This window comes from Zalophus californianus, chromosome 2, assembly GCF_009762305.2.
Source record: "Zalophus californianus isolate mZalCal1 chromosome 2, mZalCal1.pri.v2, whole genome shotgun sequence".
Classification (NCBI taxonomy): Eukaryota; Metazoa; Chordata; class Mammalia; order Carnivora; family Otariidae; genus Zalophus; species Zalophus californianus.
In genome coordinates this window covers 117,116,311-117,131,887 of record NC_045596.1, presented here as the reverse complement: position 1 = coordinate 117,131,887, position 15,577 = coordinate 117,116,311, and the positions used below count along the sequence as shown (strand labels likewise).

Below are 15,577 nucleotides of genomic sequence, written 5' to 3'. Positions count from 1 at the left end.
AAAAATGATAGTATCTTGTGGCAACTCTACCCTGTGGATTGGTTAGCTTGTAGTGCCTCCAGCCCTTTTTAGCCCAACATTCTAAGAGAGAACTAGGCCATCCTAAGGTATCCATTGTATGAAATAAATAGTCTCCTTGCATCTAGAAAGGTACTAGTTATATGCCATCCCTGGGAGTGTTGAGAAAGTAGTCACAAATCCTTTTCTGTGTTCCATGGTTCGTTTCCTGGTTGAGAAAGGCTAAAATTATTTAGCGGAAGATTTCCTTTGGAAAATTGTGAAACGTTTACTTAATCTACTCACCCTTGCCCTTCGCTGGTCTAGTAAATCACCTCAAAAAAACTGTTTAACTTTGACCACGAAAGTACTGGTTCAAAGTTCTAACTTTGCTAAGTAATTTCCTAGCTCTGAGCTCCCAGACCATTTGATGGCCCAGTCGATTGAATTTAATTGTTTTGCTTTTCTGTTTGTTTTCTCTATAAAGAATTTTCTTGGAGAGATTTTTCTCTTCCATCAGTAACTTTGCCTTCATAAAATGATGACTCCAGAATCTAGACCTGGCCGGTTGGTCACACTGTACCACTATGTAGACAGTCCAGAATTTCCAGGGCTCTACAGGTCTTGCCTGAAGCGCTGAGTGCTTCCCCTTTCCCCCCATTGGGGTTGATGCCCTTTCCCTGCTTTGTAATCCACGGAGGTTGGGAAGGGCTTACCTCATGGGTGACATTTCAATGGGCAGTTCTGGGCACTGAGCAGAACATCTGCAGATTCCTTTGGGTCATTCACCAAGCTGATGAAATTAAAGTTTCTACAGCCTCCCAACCATAAGTCATTCACCTTTTATATCTTTATTTTTTTAGAGATTTTATTTTTAAGTAATCTCTACACCCAGTGTTGGGCTCGAACTCACAACCCTAAGATCAAGAGTTCCATGCTCTACCGATTGAGCCAGGTGCCCCATGTCTTTATATATTTAAAACTTAATGGAATTTTCTGAGGGGGATTATTAGAGCTGAGGTGACAGAAAAAGAAAAATAACTGCTCTTTCAGGTAGAACTACAAAGAATTGTGGGTGAATTTTAGCTAACTACAATACAAAGTTCATATTTTGAGCTTCTTTTTTGCATATTAGCTGTGAGAATTTTAAAAACTTCAAAAATAATTTGCTTAGTCAGGAATATTAATTATGGAGAACTTTCCATTATATATCACAAATATCTTTACTATATTTAGAAATAGATTTTTTTTTGTACAAAAACCGTGTAAGAAAATTGTACCATCTAGTGTCATCTATAATAACCGATCACATCCATTCAGCTTTCACTAGGTGCCACACGCTTTCACAAGAACTATCTTACTTAGTTCTTACAACACTTTTATGAGGTAGACGCTTGCTGTCCCCATACTCTGGATGAAGAAGCCAAAGTTAGAGAGCTTAAATAACTTGCCCCTTGTTACCACTAATACCCGAGCCAGGGTTTGATTCCAGAGACTTCAACTGCAGAGCTTGGGGACTAATCATTACTCAGTGCCGCCTAAAGAAAAGGCATCCTCCATACATGAATAACAAGAGAAAACAACCCTTAGCAGCAGTGTTTGTATGTGAGCAGATAAAAACTTAGCAGCAATGATGCAACTATTGCAAATTATAAGTGCTTAAGCCTAAATTTACCTGAGCCACAGACTTCCTTTTCATGTACTTAAAATAATAAAACTGAAACTTTTCAAAAATAATTATTCAGGGGCACCTGGGTAGCTCAACTGGTTAAGCGTCTGTCTTCCGCTCAGGTCATGATCTCAGGGTCCTGGGATCGAGCCCGCATCGGGCTCCCTGCTCACCAGGGAGTCTGCTTCTCCCTCTCCCTCTGTGCTCTCTCACTCTCTCAAATAAATAAATAAAATCTTTAAAAAATAATAATAATTATTATTATTATTCAACTCAGATAAGTGAGGTATTCCTTTATCTCCAAACATAGGGAGTGTGGTCAGTGTTGGAATTGAGAGGAACAAAAAGTGCAAAGGTCAGGCCCTGAGATCAAGATGGAGAATAAAAGGAAGACCTAGAACCTCCTCGTAGATGTATGAGAAGATGGGACAGAGGATAGAACAGGCGTGGAAGGGAGAAACAAGGCCCCAGAGGGCAATCAAGAGAGAATAAAAGACAAGGTAAAGATAAAGAACAGAGTGGATTAAAAAAAATTATGGAAGGGGGCGCCTGTGTGGCTCAGTCGTTAAGCATCTGCCTTCAGCTCAGGTCATGATCCCAGGGTCCTGGGATCGAGCCCTGCATCGGGCTCCCTGCTCGGCGAGGAGCCTGCTTCTCCCTCACCCACTCCCCCTGCTTGTGTTCCTACTCTCGCTGTGTCTCTCTCAAATGAATAAAACATCTTAAAAAAAATTTGTGGAGGGAATGAGGAAAAAGGGAGAAAAAGAGAAGGCATTAGGTACAATGAGTTAAAGATGCTACTATGGGGGCACCTGGGTGGTTCAGTTGGTTAGGCGTCTGCCTAAAGCAAGACATGACTGTGCTGAAGGGTGGCACTTATAATTTCTGTCTCATCTTCCCTGCTCTTCTGTGCCCATGTGTGTCCTTTGCCCTGTGTGTCCTATGCTTAAGTTTGCCACTTTCTACGTGTTATTTTTGTAAGACAACTTTTTGCGCACATCACTAAAAATGCAAAAGGCAGTTAGTGATGTTTTGATGGATGTCTCTAATCTAGCATTGGTAATTTCACATGCCTTTCAAGCTCAGCAATCATGTTAGGATTAATATCTCTCTTTTTTTTTTTAGGATGATTATCTTACTTCCGCATAGTAGGAAAACTCTTCATGTTAATCTTATTTTTAAAAAAGAAATTATTGCATAAATACAACGTGGAAATGTAATAACCTACAATCCCTTCACGCTAATAAATACATTTTTCCGAGTTCTCTCCCCATCCTAGTCCATATATATAAATTATCTTCACATGGCTGTAATCACAGCATAGATACAATTTTATATTCTACCTTTCTTGTCTAAACATATTCCAATATTGTCAGAGAGCCTCTGGGGCTCTTCTTGCCCTCTGATTCTATGATTACATTTTTGAAACACTGACCTCATAATATAACTAGGGGACCACATTTCATTATTCAATAGCTGCAGCATGGGCACCTTATTGCTTCTACCTAGTCAGTATAATGTGGTTATGCTTGCCATCTAGTAACTTCTATCCAGATGCATTGTCATTTGACAAAGGCTTTGAAGTCCCTGAGACCTGGGCTGGAATCCCAGCTGTGCTTTGTATAAGTTACTAATCCTTTCTGAGCCCCACTTTTCAATTTGAAAAATAGGGATAATATTGATCACCAGGTATTTTTGAGGGTTAAATGAGATAATGAATGTGGAGTTCTTGGCATAGTTCCTGGTATGGATTCAGTTCTCAGTAAATGTTTGTTATCATTATTCATCTAGGAGATACATGACTAGTTAGTAAAATGTGGGCTTATTCCAAGTATTAATTTCGTGACTCTCTTGGTTGTGAGGAATGGTGGGTTATTTTTTTAGATGTTATCACGCATCCAAAGAGTTAACTAGGATTTCTAAAGAAACCAACTGATTTTCTAACCATCACCAGAAATGAGAACCTATAGGAAAACTAGAGTGACAGCTGATTAATCCTCTTTCTCAAACACCTGCTTTGGTTTTACTGCCTCCTCCACCAAAAAAAGAAAAAGAAGAAGTAGTTAAAAAACAAAACAAAACTCTTAAAAGATGTAATCATTGGAACATGACAGAAATATTACACATATAGTTTGCTTTTAAAAAGTGATCAGTTAGCTATGAATTTGCCTAATTCCTTCACAGTGAGATGACTACATACTATGGAAAAAGGATAATGTCCCAACTTACAAAATGGGCCAATAAAGGAGCTACTGTTTGTGTTAATAAACATTCTGCAAAAAACTATTCTTTGAGAAATTCCTTGAAATGTAGGCTCTCCCTGGGCAATTGTGTGTTTGGGGATCACAGTATGTAACAGAGAGAACTTGGTTGAGAAATTTGGTGTTTAGGGGCCAACAGTCACTGCTAACTGTGACTGAGTCTCTCAAATTATACATCAATTATACTTTATTTACAGAAATTCTGGTTTTTTACACCATTTTAAAGCAGAAGCGACAGGATTCCACTGTGTAAGTTGAGGAACACTATAATAGCACAAAGCTCAAGCTGTTTAAAATTCTAAAATAAAAAAGGATAAGAAACATTGTTGAAAAAATCATCTAAATATTTTTATAAGTGAAGCTTTCTGAGGAGTTATCATGACCCTAGAAAAACCCACTAACCCTGCCATTAAGAAGGAAAATGAAAGCAAAATTTCACACGGACGAACAAATCATAGTAGTCTTTTGTCCCCTGGGAAAAGGTAGTAAAGATTCTCAGGAGGGATAAAAAAGGAAGAATGTGTTTTAAAATGCAAGCTTTTTCAAACAGCTTTTGCTAACATCTACCAGACATGAGAGAAATACGCATGTGCAGAGCCAAGTACTCTGAGCCAAAGTCATTAAGCTGACAATGAATTGTGTGTGTGGAGAAACAAGGGAACAATGATTAAATGGGGAAGAAAGCCAGTGAGGGCTGAAAAGAAGCGGCTGTTGGCCACGTGCAACCCGGGAAGGCTGATGGAGGGAAGACCCCGGTCACTGGAACAGAAAGAAAGCAAGGGAGACTCACTGTTCTCCCGAACCATTCATGTGGGCTGCCATGGAGTTCCTTCCGTTTCCAATGTCAAGGATTGAAAATGAACGCTAATGTCTATCTGTGCAAGCAAAACATGTCTTTCTGGAACAGTTTTCACAGTAAGTCTGGTTCTGTGATTGATGTACATATTATTTCCAGTAGGGTCACTCATAGCTTTTGGATCATTGACAATTTTTATTCCATTAATTTGTTTCCAAAACAAAATTTTATTTTGTTCAATGGAAGCTGGTTCATCCAGTCTGTCCTATTCTGTTAGAGGTATCCCCCCTCTCTGTGCACTTCAGATTCTCTTTGAAGGCCCAAAGAAAACCTTCAAAGTGTTGCTTGAGGGAACTCCGAGGGTCTTTAAGGAAACCAGGCTCTGACCCTCAAATTCTGAACAAGTCAGGCAGGCAGGAGACCTGTGCGTCTTAAGAAGTATGTCCAAAGCTGATCCAACCCCACTGGAGACTTGGTGAGAGGGAGGTCCCGATGTTGGAAAACAGCTACTTCACCCCCTTCTCCACAAGAAAAGGACCAGGGAAAAGTCAGCATCTCACTGGGTCATGAGCTCAGGTCAATAAAATTCACTCCTGATTTTTTTTTGAGATCGCCTGTGGATTTGTCTTTAGAAAAAAATTAGCACAATTATGAAGGATTTTGTATAAACTTAACATGAAAGATTCTTGCTCCCTTTTTTGTTGTTAATCTAATGAAGAATAAAAAAACACATTGCTGATACAAGGCAACTGATGGATGGTTTTGTCTTTTAAAGGAAGAGTCAAAATATTAATACTTCTCCTTTGATGAGAAAATGAGAGAACACTCTAGATTCCTGAAAACACTTAGATACTGTCCTAACACTCTATTTCTTAAGCTTGTTTACTAAAACTAGTTTTTGCATTATGCTAGAGAATTTATTTCAGTTAAGTGGATTTCCTCTGATTGAAGATTTTTTAACAGACGGAGCACTTACAATTTCTAGCAATACATTAGTGACCCCAGAGCCGTGCCACTCTCAGAAGCTACTGAGCAGAGTTAATCTCCTTTTTCTCATTGAATCTCTTATGCTAAGTCTCTAAGGCATTTTGCTGGGCCAGGGGATGTATTCCTAATGCCACTGTCCATATTATCTTCAGCTTACAGGAACAGATATCCCACTCAACCAATGCCATTATCTCTACTTATATGGATCCCACATGCCAATTAAGATTTGCTGAAACTTTCTGCCATTGCCAGTGCAATGAATACACTTGTTCAATTCTCTTACAAAACCATTTCTACCATGCTAGAGATGATCTTTCTTCGACATCCCTAAGGATGTCTGAATCATCTTTAAATTTAATATTCATGGCCAAACTTATCGGAGAGGGTACATAGAGATGACGTAGGGAGAGCTTCACTCTTCTTGACCAACGCACGTGCAGACACTTGCCTCATCCTCGTGTACTTATGTAATGATTTCTCCCCTCCTTTCCTCCCAAGAGGTCCAGTGTAACTAGCAGAGCCATTACCAGAGGTGCAGCGGACACTCAGGAGCACGGCGCTGGCTCCATTCACATCAGAAAAGAAAGGCCGGCTCCCTTTTCAGGGACAAAACTCTTGCTATGGCTCAGTGTGTCTCCCAGCTGGAGAGCCACAAGTCTGTTTCCTTCTTTTGCTGTATTATAATGGAGGGTGAGATGAAAAGGAATACAGGCCCTTGATACCTTTTACTTGGAGTGCTAACTAATGCAGGGCCTCGTGTCTGATCTTCTGCTTGGCTGAGGGGATGGCAGATGGCCTTCTGAAAGCTTTTCAAACCCAGGCTGCTTTCAGCCGGGCATGAGGGGGGTATTGTTACATTTTCCGTAGAGTGGTAGGAAGCGGCACGGAATAAAAGCACACAACAATTGTGCCACTTCTCTGGGAGGCTTATTACAACCTTACAATGAGGCCTAATTGGCTGATGCCAAAAGCAGACGCAGAAGCAGCTTTGAATATTATTCAGGAGAGGTTTTGGAGAGCGGAGTCAGGAAGGAGGCTGAGGCATAAGGGAGAACAGTGACGGGAAGAACAGTAGCAGGGAGGACGAGAGGGCCAGTACGAAGAGGAAACGGAGGAGCTGTATTATTTTTATCAGAAAAAAACCTCATGCTCTTGTTTACAGTTCGTTCACATCCACCTCCTCCTGCTTCTATAAGTCTCCTTATCAGGAGGACGTGGCGGGCAGTCCTGGCTCATAGAGCAGTGGCCACTGGACGCTGCCATTACCATGACAACTGATGTGCCCAAATCTTGGAGCCTTTAAAGAAACTTTTGTGTGAGCTCCTTGAAGTGGGCAGAGGAGGAACTAAAATGTACTGAACACTTACTGTGTGCCAGGCGAGTTCAAGAAGCTTCCTTTATTATTTCATTTAATCTTCAAAACAATCCTGAGACTGATTCTTATGATCACTTGGAATGGTGGAAACAGACTCAGGGATGTCCAATAACTTGCTTAAAGTCTAACAGATTCTTGGGATGCCTGGGTGGCTCAGCTGGTTAAGCGACTGCCTTCAGCTCAGGTCATGATCCCACGGTCCTGGAATCCAGCCCCACATCGGGCTCCCTGCTCAGTGCGGAGCCTGCTTCTCCCTCTCCCACTCCCCCTGCTTGTGCTCTCTCACTCTCTCTCTCCCTCTCTCTCTGTGTTAAATAAATGAAAAATCTAAAAAAAAAAAAAAAAAAAAAAAAAAGGCGAACATTCAAATACAGGCATTTCTGACTCCAAAGTTCAAGCCCTTCCCCCTACACCACCCTGAGCCAATTCTTGAACAGCCAGGTCCTGTCTACTATCTGGCATGTGATATAGTAGTTGCTCAATAAGTGTTTTCTGAAAGCAGCACTAAACTGACCCATGAAAAAAGGTAGGAAATAAACTCTAAAAAGTATAAATAACTTAGGAGAGCTAACGGTGGGAGATGATTTTCAGCTAGGGACTGTCTAACCGGCCCTCACCCCAAAACACACATACACTCAGTCAGAATTCTTTGGCAAAAACTGATGTGGGAAACAAAAGCAGAGGAAAAATTATTAAATTTCCTTACTCCCTAAAGCCCACTAACAAGTCCTTGAAACAGGCAGAGTGACATTCCTCTAGGGACTCAACTGCCTCAATGTTGATACTTTGCCAAGGGCAAAAGGCAATCCTAGCCTGACACGCCTCCCCCCACTGCCCTCCCATCCTATAAGTCTACTTTAACATATAAAAATTCCTTTAGAAATTTCCTTTATCTCTAAACCCTGCCAAGATACGTGTTGGCAATTACCCCCCAAGCATATGGCCCACCGATATACACCTGAAGGGTCTCATGACTAATGTTTTATTAGATGGTAATAAATGACCTTTTCCCAACAACAGCTAGCCTGCTCAAGGTCCTGGAAACCTTGCTTCCAAAATTCTTTAGAGACTTACAGGTTATCCCTAACCCCCTCCCAACTTGAAAGTATACAATGGGCCACTCCTCATGACCCCAGTGCAGCTCTTTCTGCCCACGGGTCCTGTCCCCGGTGCTTTAATAAAACCACCTTTTTGCACCAAAGATGTCTCAAGAATTCTTTCTTGGCTGTCGACCTCGAACCCTAACATCTTTCCTACATCGAAAATGTATTGTCTATTTTGTGCCAGACACTGTGCTAGGTTCTGGAAGCACAGACGTTTTAAAACCCAGGCTCTGTCTTCTAGCAGCTCACAGTCTATTGGGGAGGGCGCATATACATCAAGTACAATATGCTGTGAAAAAATATAGGTAGAGGTAAACTTGGGGTTCTTAGGAAGGAGAAAGGAAACCTAACTCAGCCTGGGAAGGTCAAAGAAGGCTTCCCAGAGGAGACAATGCCTCAGTGGGTTCTTAAAGGATGCATAGGAATTAGCTAGGCAAAAGAAGGGTGAGTGCTATTATTCCAGGCAAAGAGAACAGCATGAGCCAAGTCCAGAGGCATGACATAGTGTGTGCATGGAACATGGTTTCCTACTGAGCCCAAACCATGTGGCAGGAAATGGCACTGAAGAGAAAGCTGGAGCCAAGCAGAGGGAAACTCTAAATCCCATGCTAAGAGTCTTGGACTTCATCCAGCAGGGGATGTAACACATTGATTGTTCTCTGCAGGGAGAGGGAATGATATGGTCAGTGTGGAGGATTGATTTGAAGGGATAGGAAGTGAAACAGGGAGAACAGTTGGGAGGTTGATGCTGTGGTTTATGTGGGAGATAATGAAGGCCTTGTTCAGGGAAGTGGTGGTAGGGATAGAGAAGGCCAGATTTATTTGAGAAACAGTTTCAAGGTCAAGTGAACAGGAATCAGTGATTGACTGGATTGTGAGAGATGAGAATGGAATGATGACATATGAATTTTCTAGCTTAAGGAACTGGGTGGTTGATGGGACCATTCATTAAAATTGTGAATCAGGAGTGTGAGCAGATTTAGGGGTGAGGGTGGGGGAAGATAAGTTCCTTTGACACCTGGGACATATCTAGTTGCCTAGCAAGCAGTTGGATTATGAATTGGAAACTTAGGAAGAGAGATAAAGACAGGTGATATAAAGAATAAAGATTCAAGACCAGAAGTCTGAAAATAGTTTTTTCTGCAGTCACATCTGTCTTGCAGAAGTGTTTTGTTTGGACCTCTGTGATATCGCTTCTAAAATTAGAATTAGGGAAAAACCATGGAAAAATCAGGAAGTTGCACCCACAAAAATCTTTATTTCTGGTGTCTCTTGAAAATTCTGCTTATTTGCATTTCTTTTCTTTCATGGCAACAGTCAACCAGAAGTGGGAAGTAGCTCTGAATTCTGGGCAGGGCACATGCTGTCCAGGGAGCCTGAGCCCTCACCTGGCTGGACTCTTGGCCCTGAGGCTCAGCACTGGTTACCATTTTATCAGCACAATTGCTCTGTTACCTTTCTTACAGTAGAGTTAAGAGCAAAGTAAACTTTTCTTCTTCCTTTATCTCCATTAAAAGTAGTAAATGAAGTCTAGTCCAAGAGGACTATGTGTTTCAAGAAAAATGGTGATAAGAAATGAAGAATGTTCTTATATATCTGATATGCAGACAAAGCATGTCCTTCTTGAAAGAATTAAAGCTAAGACACCATTATGAAGCAAATTTTATTTTATATTTTTTTAAGGATTTTACTTATTTATTTGAGAGAGAGAGAGAGAGAGAGATCATGAGCAGGGGGGAGGGGTAGAGGGAGAGGGAGAAGCAGACTCCCTGCTGAGCAGGGAGCATGATGTGGGGCTTGATCCCAGGACCCCAGGATCATGACCTGAGTTGAAGGCAGACGCTTAACTGACTGAGCCACCCAGGCGCCCTGAAACAAGTTTTATTAAGAACAATATCTGCTATATTTAAAAGATGCATGATGACTTCCCATTTGTTTATATCCTTAATTTCCTTCACTGGTGTTTTGTAGTTGTCAATAGTTAAAATGTCCATACTACCCAAAGCAATCTACAGATTCAGTGGAATCCTTATCAAAATTCTAAAGGCATTTTTTACAAACATAGAAAAAATAATTCTAAAATTCATATGAAACCACAAAAGACCCCAAATAGCCAAAACAATCCTGGAGAAAATAAAAAGAACAAAGCTAGAGGCACCATACTTCCTGATTTCAGTGTAATAAAAATTTATTACAAAGCTATAGTAATGAAAACAGTATGGGGGACACCTGGGTGGCTCAGTCAGTTAAGTGTCTGCCTTCAGCTCAGATCATTTTCCCAGGGTCCTGGATTCAAGTCCCGCATCGGGCTCCCTGCTCAGCGAGAGCCTGCTTCTCCCTCTGCCTGCCACTCCCCCTGCTTGTGCTCTCTCTCTCTGTAACAAATAAACAAATAAAATCTTCAACAACAACACAACAACAAAAAACAGTATGATACTGGCATAAAGACAGACCTATAAACCAATGGAACAGAATAAAGCCATGCGTATATGATCCCCTGATCTTTAACAAGCGTGCCAAGAATATACAATGGAGAAAGGATAATCTCTTCAATAAATGGTGTCAGGAAAACTGAACTTCCACATGCAAAAGAATAAAATTCGACCCTTACATTACACCATATACAAAAATCAACTCCAAATGGATTAAAGACTTAAATGTAAGACCAGAAGCCATAAAACTTCTAGAAGAAGATATAGGGGAAAAGCTTCGTGATATCGGTTGTGGCAGTAGTTTCGTGGATATGGCACCAAAATCACAGACAACAAAAGCAAAAATAGACAAATGAAACTATATCAAACTAAAAAGCTTCTGCACAGTCAACAATCAATAGAGTAAAAAGGCAACCTACAGAATGGGAGAAGGTATTTGCAAATTATATATCTGATAAAGAGTGAACTTCCAAAATATATAAGGAATTCCCACAACTCAATAACAAAACACACTATTAACCCAATTAAAAATGGGCAAAGGACTTGAATAGACATTTCATCAAAGAAGACCTACAAATGGCCAACAGGTATGTGAAAAGATGCTCAATGTCACTAATCACCAGGGAAATGCAAATCAAAACCATAATGATAAGACAGCTATTATTTAAAAAAAAAAAACACAAAAGACAACAAGTGTTGGTGAGGATGTGAAGAAAGTAGTACCCTTTTACTCTTGGTGGGAATGTAAAATTGTATAGCTGCTGTGGAAAACAGTATGGAGCTTCCTCAAAAAGTTAAAAATAGGGGCACCTGCCTGGCTCAGTAAAGCAAGCAACTCTTGATCTCAGGGTCATAAGTCCAACCCCCACATTGGGCATAGAGATTACTTAAAAAAAAGTTAAAAACAAAAATACCATATGATCCAGCAATCGCACTGCTGGATATTTATCCAAAAGAGGGAGGGAGGGAGGGAGTTGTATGTCTCCAACCCAGAAGGGAGGCTAGCCCAGCTATAGTATAGCTTAGACCAGAGATTCCCACGCTACCTTGGTTCACAATGCCCTTCAGTCTAAGTAATTTTTTCACAGTGCTCCAAGGCCAAGAGCAATACCAAACAATTCCATGTGCTAAGTATTTAGGCCCAAACATGTTAAGTATTTAGGTCCTTAAAACTTAGTAATCATTTGAAAAAATACTACCCCTGAAAGAAATTTTAATTTATTTATTTCATTCTTAAACAAAATGACGTACTTATGGGATGTGTGCCCCTGTTGGCCACTGTACAACTTCTCCAGCCTTCTCAAACTGACACCCTCATTAACTGCTCTACATCGATTTTTATACAGAACTTGCTTTTTATCATAGCAACTACAGTAAACCCAGCATGGAAAGGGATGTCATGGAAAGAAATGTACCTCTATCTCATGTGAAATTGTGAACAGTCTCTAGCTAGCTGTTCTCACAATGTCTGATAGAGGTTGAGATGCCTCACAGAGCCCCATAGGTTTGCTGCAGTGCCCTGAGACACCTTGGCACAGTGTTTGGGAACTGTGGGGTTAGACAATATGAGCTGGTCTAGAATCATATCATTTATAACTGCGTTTCTGTGGAGACATTTGGTCTGAAATCCATACAACTAACCTGCAAATGAATTTATGGAATATGGCTGGCTTCTGATTTGAATAATTACTGCCACTGCTAGTTTTCATAGCTTTATACTAACTTGGGAAGTAGGATTACCTAAATAAATCCGAAGTTTATTGCCTTCAGTGCTCTCCCCAAACAAACCTTCTCCCAGAGTTGGCAAATATATTCTTCTCCTTTCTCTTGCCTTCCTCTGATTAGAAAAGAAACAGGGTAAAGGGGCGGGGAGGGGGGTGAAAGGAGACAGTGACTGGGTCTAAAGCGGCCACGGTGGGAGCCTGCATGAGAGTACTTAAGGGCTACCTGTGTGCTCAAAGACCGTGCATGAGGACCTCCATTACCTAGCTGCTCCAAATACCACATGAGGCTAGCCACTGTGGACCTTAGACAAGTCACTTAGCCTTTCTGGGCCTCCTTTATATATATATGTGCGCGTGTGTATGCACACGTGCACACGCGTGTGTGTGTTTATACACAAATATTATCTATTAAAAGAAAAGGAAGATACAAATACAAATATCATATATTAAAAGAAAAGTAAGAAACCGGACTAAACTTTTTATAATATAAGCAATACCCTTTTAATGATTTCCTCTTGTACAGACTCCATGATTTGAATGGTGTCGACTAAATAAACTGCATTTATTTCATAATAATTTGTTTCCCTATTTCTATTAACCAAAGGCCAAGAACCTCTTATTAACAATAGGAAACCAGTGCTACCACATCAAATTGATAGAATTATCTCCAGAAGCCAAAAAAACATGGTGCTTCAGTGCATTTCTATCACAAGGATATGAACAATTTCCATTTGCCATCTTGAAGTAGTGAAACAGCACAAATTAGTGCTAGTCCCTCAGCCCACCGCTGGTTACCAGGCTGGACCATCCCATCCCTGAAGGCCCTTTGCAGGCCAAGATTCTGCCTCCTCTAACCAAGGAGGAGGAGGTCGCGAGTGGGAGCAAGGAGATGCTAGCACCCCGCACCCCGCCTCGGGCCACCACCACTCTCACGACCAACCTGGGAGTACTGCTTACCCTGTTCCCCCGTCCCATTTATTCAGTGTTCACACCCACGGGCTCAGACTCTGACAGAGTCCTTCTCAGAACCATTGCCAACGGGGGACAGGACACCTGAATTCAACCCCCACCCCCACCCTCGTCTGCTTTCGTCTGCACTGCCAGTGTGGGGGTGGCCGAAGATGAGCCCTGGAAGGCAGGTCTGAGGCAGCGCCAAGGGCTGGATGAGAGAGAGAGAGCAGTTTCATAAAGCCTCATTTCCCAGCCACAGCCATGGTCCCGCTTTCAGGCCCAGCCCACACTACCATCCAGAAAGAATCCTGGATTGGGGTGAATTTAGAGCAGGCAAGCACTCTATATGAATTGCACCCACCCACAGCATGTATGGCTCCTCACGCACACGCTCCTCACTCATGGTGCCTTCTAGAAACTAAGAAACAGGTTTCCCTGGGTCTTTGTTTCCTTCACTGCCTTCGAAGCAGCCCTGTCATTTGCTAGAACACCCTGGTGGGAGCATGTTCAGGCCAGCGGTATCCCATTTCTTCAACAGCCCCTGTACCTTGTACCTTTCCTCTCCTCATAAAGGCTGAAAATGCTCCTCTTTGATTTCCAAAGCCCCCAGCATGTTGATGCGGTGCCAGGAGGGGAAGCTTAGCTCTGGCTGGCTGGCTGGCGGTTTGTGCTAATTGTCTGGCTGCACTTTAGAGAGAGGCTTTTTGAATCTGAGCATTTAGGGAGAAAGTGGAGAAGCGTGGCTGTATGAAAGAGCAATTGATGTTAAATATTCATGCCCTGCTCTCTGTTAATCAAAATCACTAACCCCCATTGCTTAGCTGCTGTCTTGCTGGCTTCTTGCTATGACTGTGCTAAAGAAACTTGGACACAAAACAATGCCAACAACACACACACACACACACATACACACAAGCACACGCACACACACACCCCAAGATGTGGGTGCTTATGGGTTTGAAGTGTTTCCAGTTAACACTGTGCAACTCAGCATTGTCTGTTTTCTCTGGGATGTTGAATGAGCCATAGTTCTCCCTCCCATCAGCATTTTAGAACCACTACCCTCCCCTTTTTGCTTCTCTCGTGTTGAGTTCACCAAACTTTGTCCTTGCTTCAAAACAAGGCATTTTCCAAAATAATTCGTATTCTAGGTCATTTTTCAGAGATGATAAAATTATTTTACAAAATAGAGAAGAAATGGACTATAATTGAACAAAATATGTTGATAATATCACAGGTGGTTTCAGTCACAACTTTGAGATGATAGTTCCTGGCGTTTTGGAAATAAACATTTTGTATTTTTGTTTGTTGATTTATTTTAAAAGAAGATATAATACCACCGCAGAAACTTCCCAAATAATCACTTAATTTAAAAGGTAAAGAAAAATAGCTCGTAAATAAAAATTTTTTGTTTTATTTTTGTAACTGTATTTTTTAAAGTTTTCTATAATGAGTAATGTTTTACCATCATAATAAAAATAATAAGTTATATTTTCTAAAAGCTGAGCAGTTGCTGAACTTTATGTTTCAGAATTCAGCAAGTTCTTCCTTACCTATGTCATCTGTAAGAGAAATGTTGACGAATGTGCTGTGCTCCTCTCCCTCTTTGCTGGACCCGTCCATCTTGTTTACTTTTCTGGCCTGTGAGTGAGAAAAATGAGGGCAGGGAAGATGGCTGTTCTTCCTTGTGATCACCCTTGTTAAATCATTAATAAATGAGCGTCCAGGCAGGTGGTATCTGATCCTTGCACTAGCCACCTTCTTCCTGCTTTCCACGGGAGAGGTTCTTACCTGAGTGTTCCAGTTACCTAACCGGAAATAGAGACCCAGGTTAAAGAGTTATAACCCTTTACCTGAAGCTGTTGAGTTAGCATTACTGCTGTACTCTGGCTGAAGGCCAAACCTTGCTTTCAGTCCAATGACAGTTTGCTTGAGCTGAATTGCCCAGGAACATTGCCCAAAAAAGTACTGCAGTGAGGTTGGGGGAAGAAATTGAATTTTATTTGCTTAGCATATTTTGGGGACACCTACAATAAACTTGTCAAGGATTTTGGTCAATGACCTAGCAGCATGACTTGGTCACAGAGCCTCAGCTTCCTGTCCTATATGATGATAAATCTTTTGTAAGGATTAAAAATGAATAACATGCACCTGATAAATGTCATCCACAGTAAGGACCACAAGTGATCAGACATAGTCGAGGAAATAAAATTTGCTATGTAGTGAGCCCGTCAGTATCCTCTCATATCACTGTGTCTATACTTGATCCTTTGAAAGTTTAT

At 41.3% G+C, this 15,577-nt stretch overlaps 1 protein-coding gene across 1 annotated transcript in view; it reads right to left on the bottom strand.

Annotated features, from left to right (window-relative positions):
- The window catches only part of SCOC (short coiled-coil protein), a 37,104-nt gene extending 22,150 nt beyond the window's left edge, over positions 1-14,954 (bottom strand). The window contains exon 1 of the mRNA XM_027599795.2: positions 14,849-14,954. Within this exon, the coding sequence (XP_027455596.1) occupies positions 14,849-14,918 (70 nt within the window). The 5' untranslated portion in view covers positions 14,919-14,954. The remainder of the gene's footprint in view (positions 1-14,848) is intronic.
- Between the last annotated feature and the right edge of the window lie 623 nt (positions 14,955-15,577).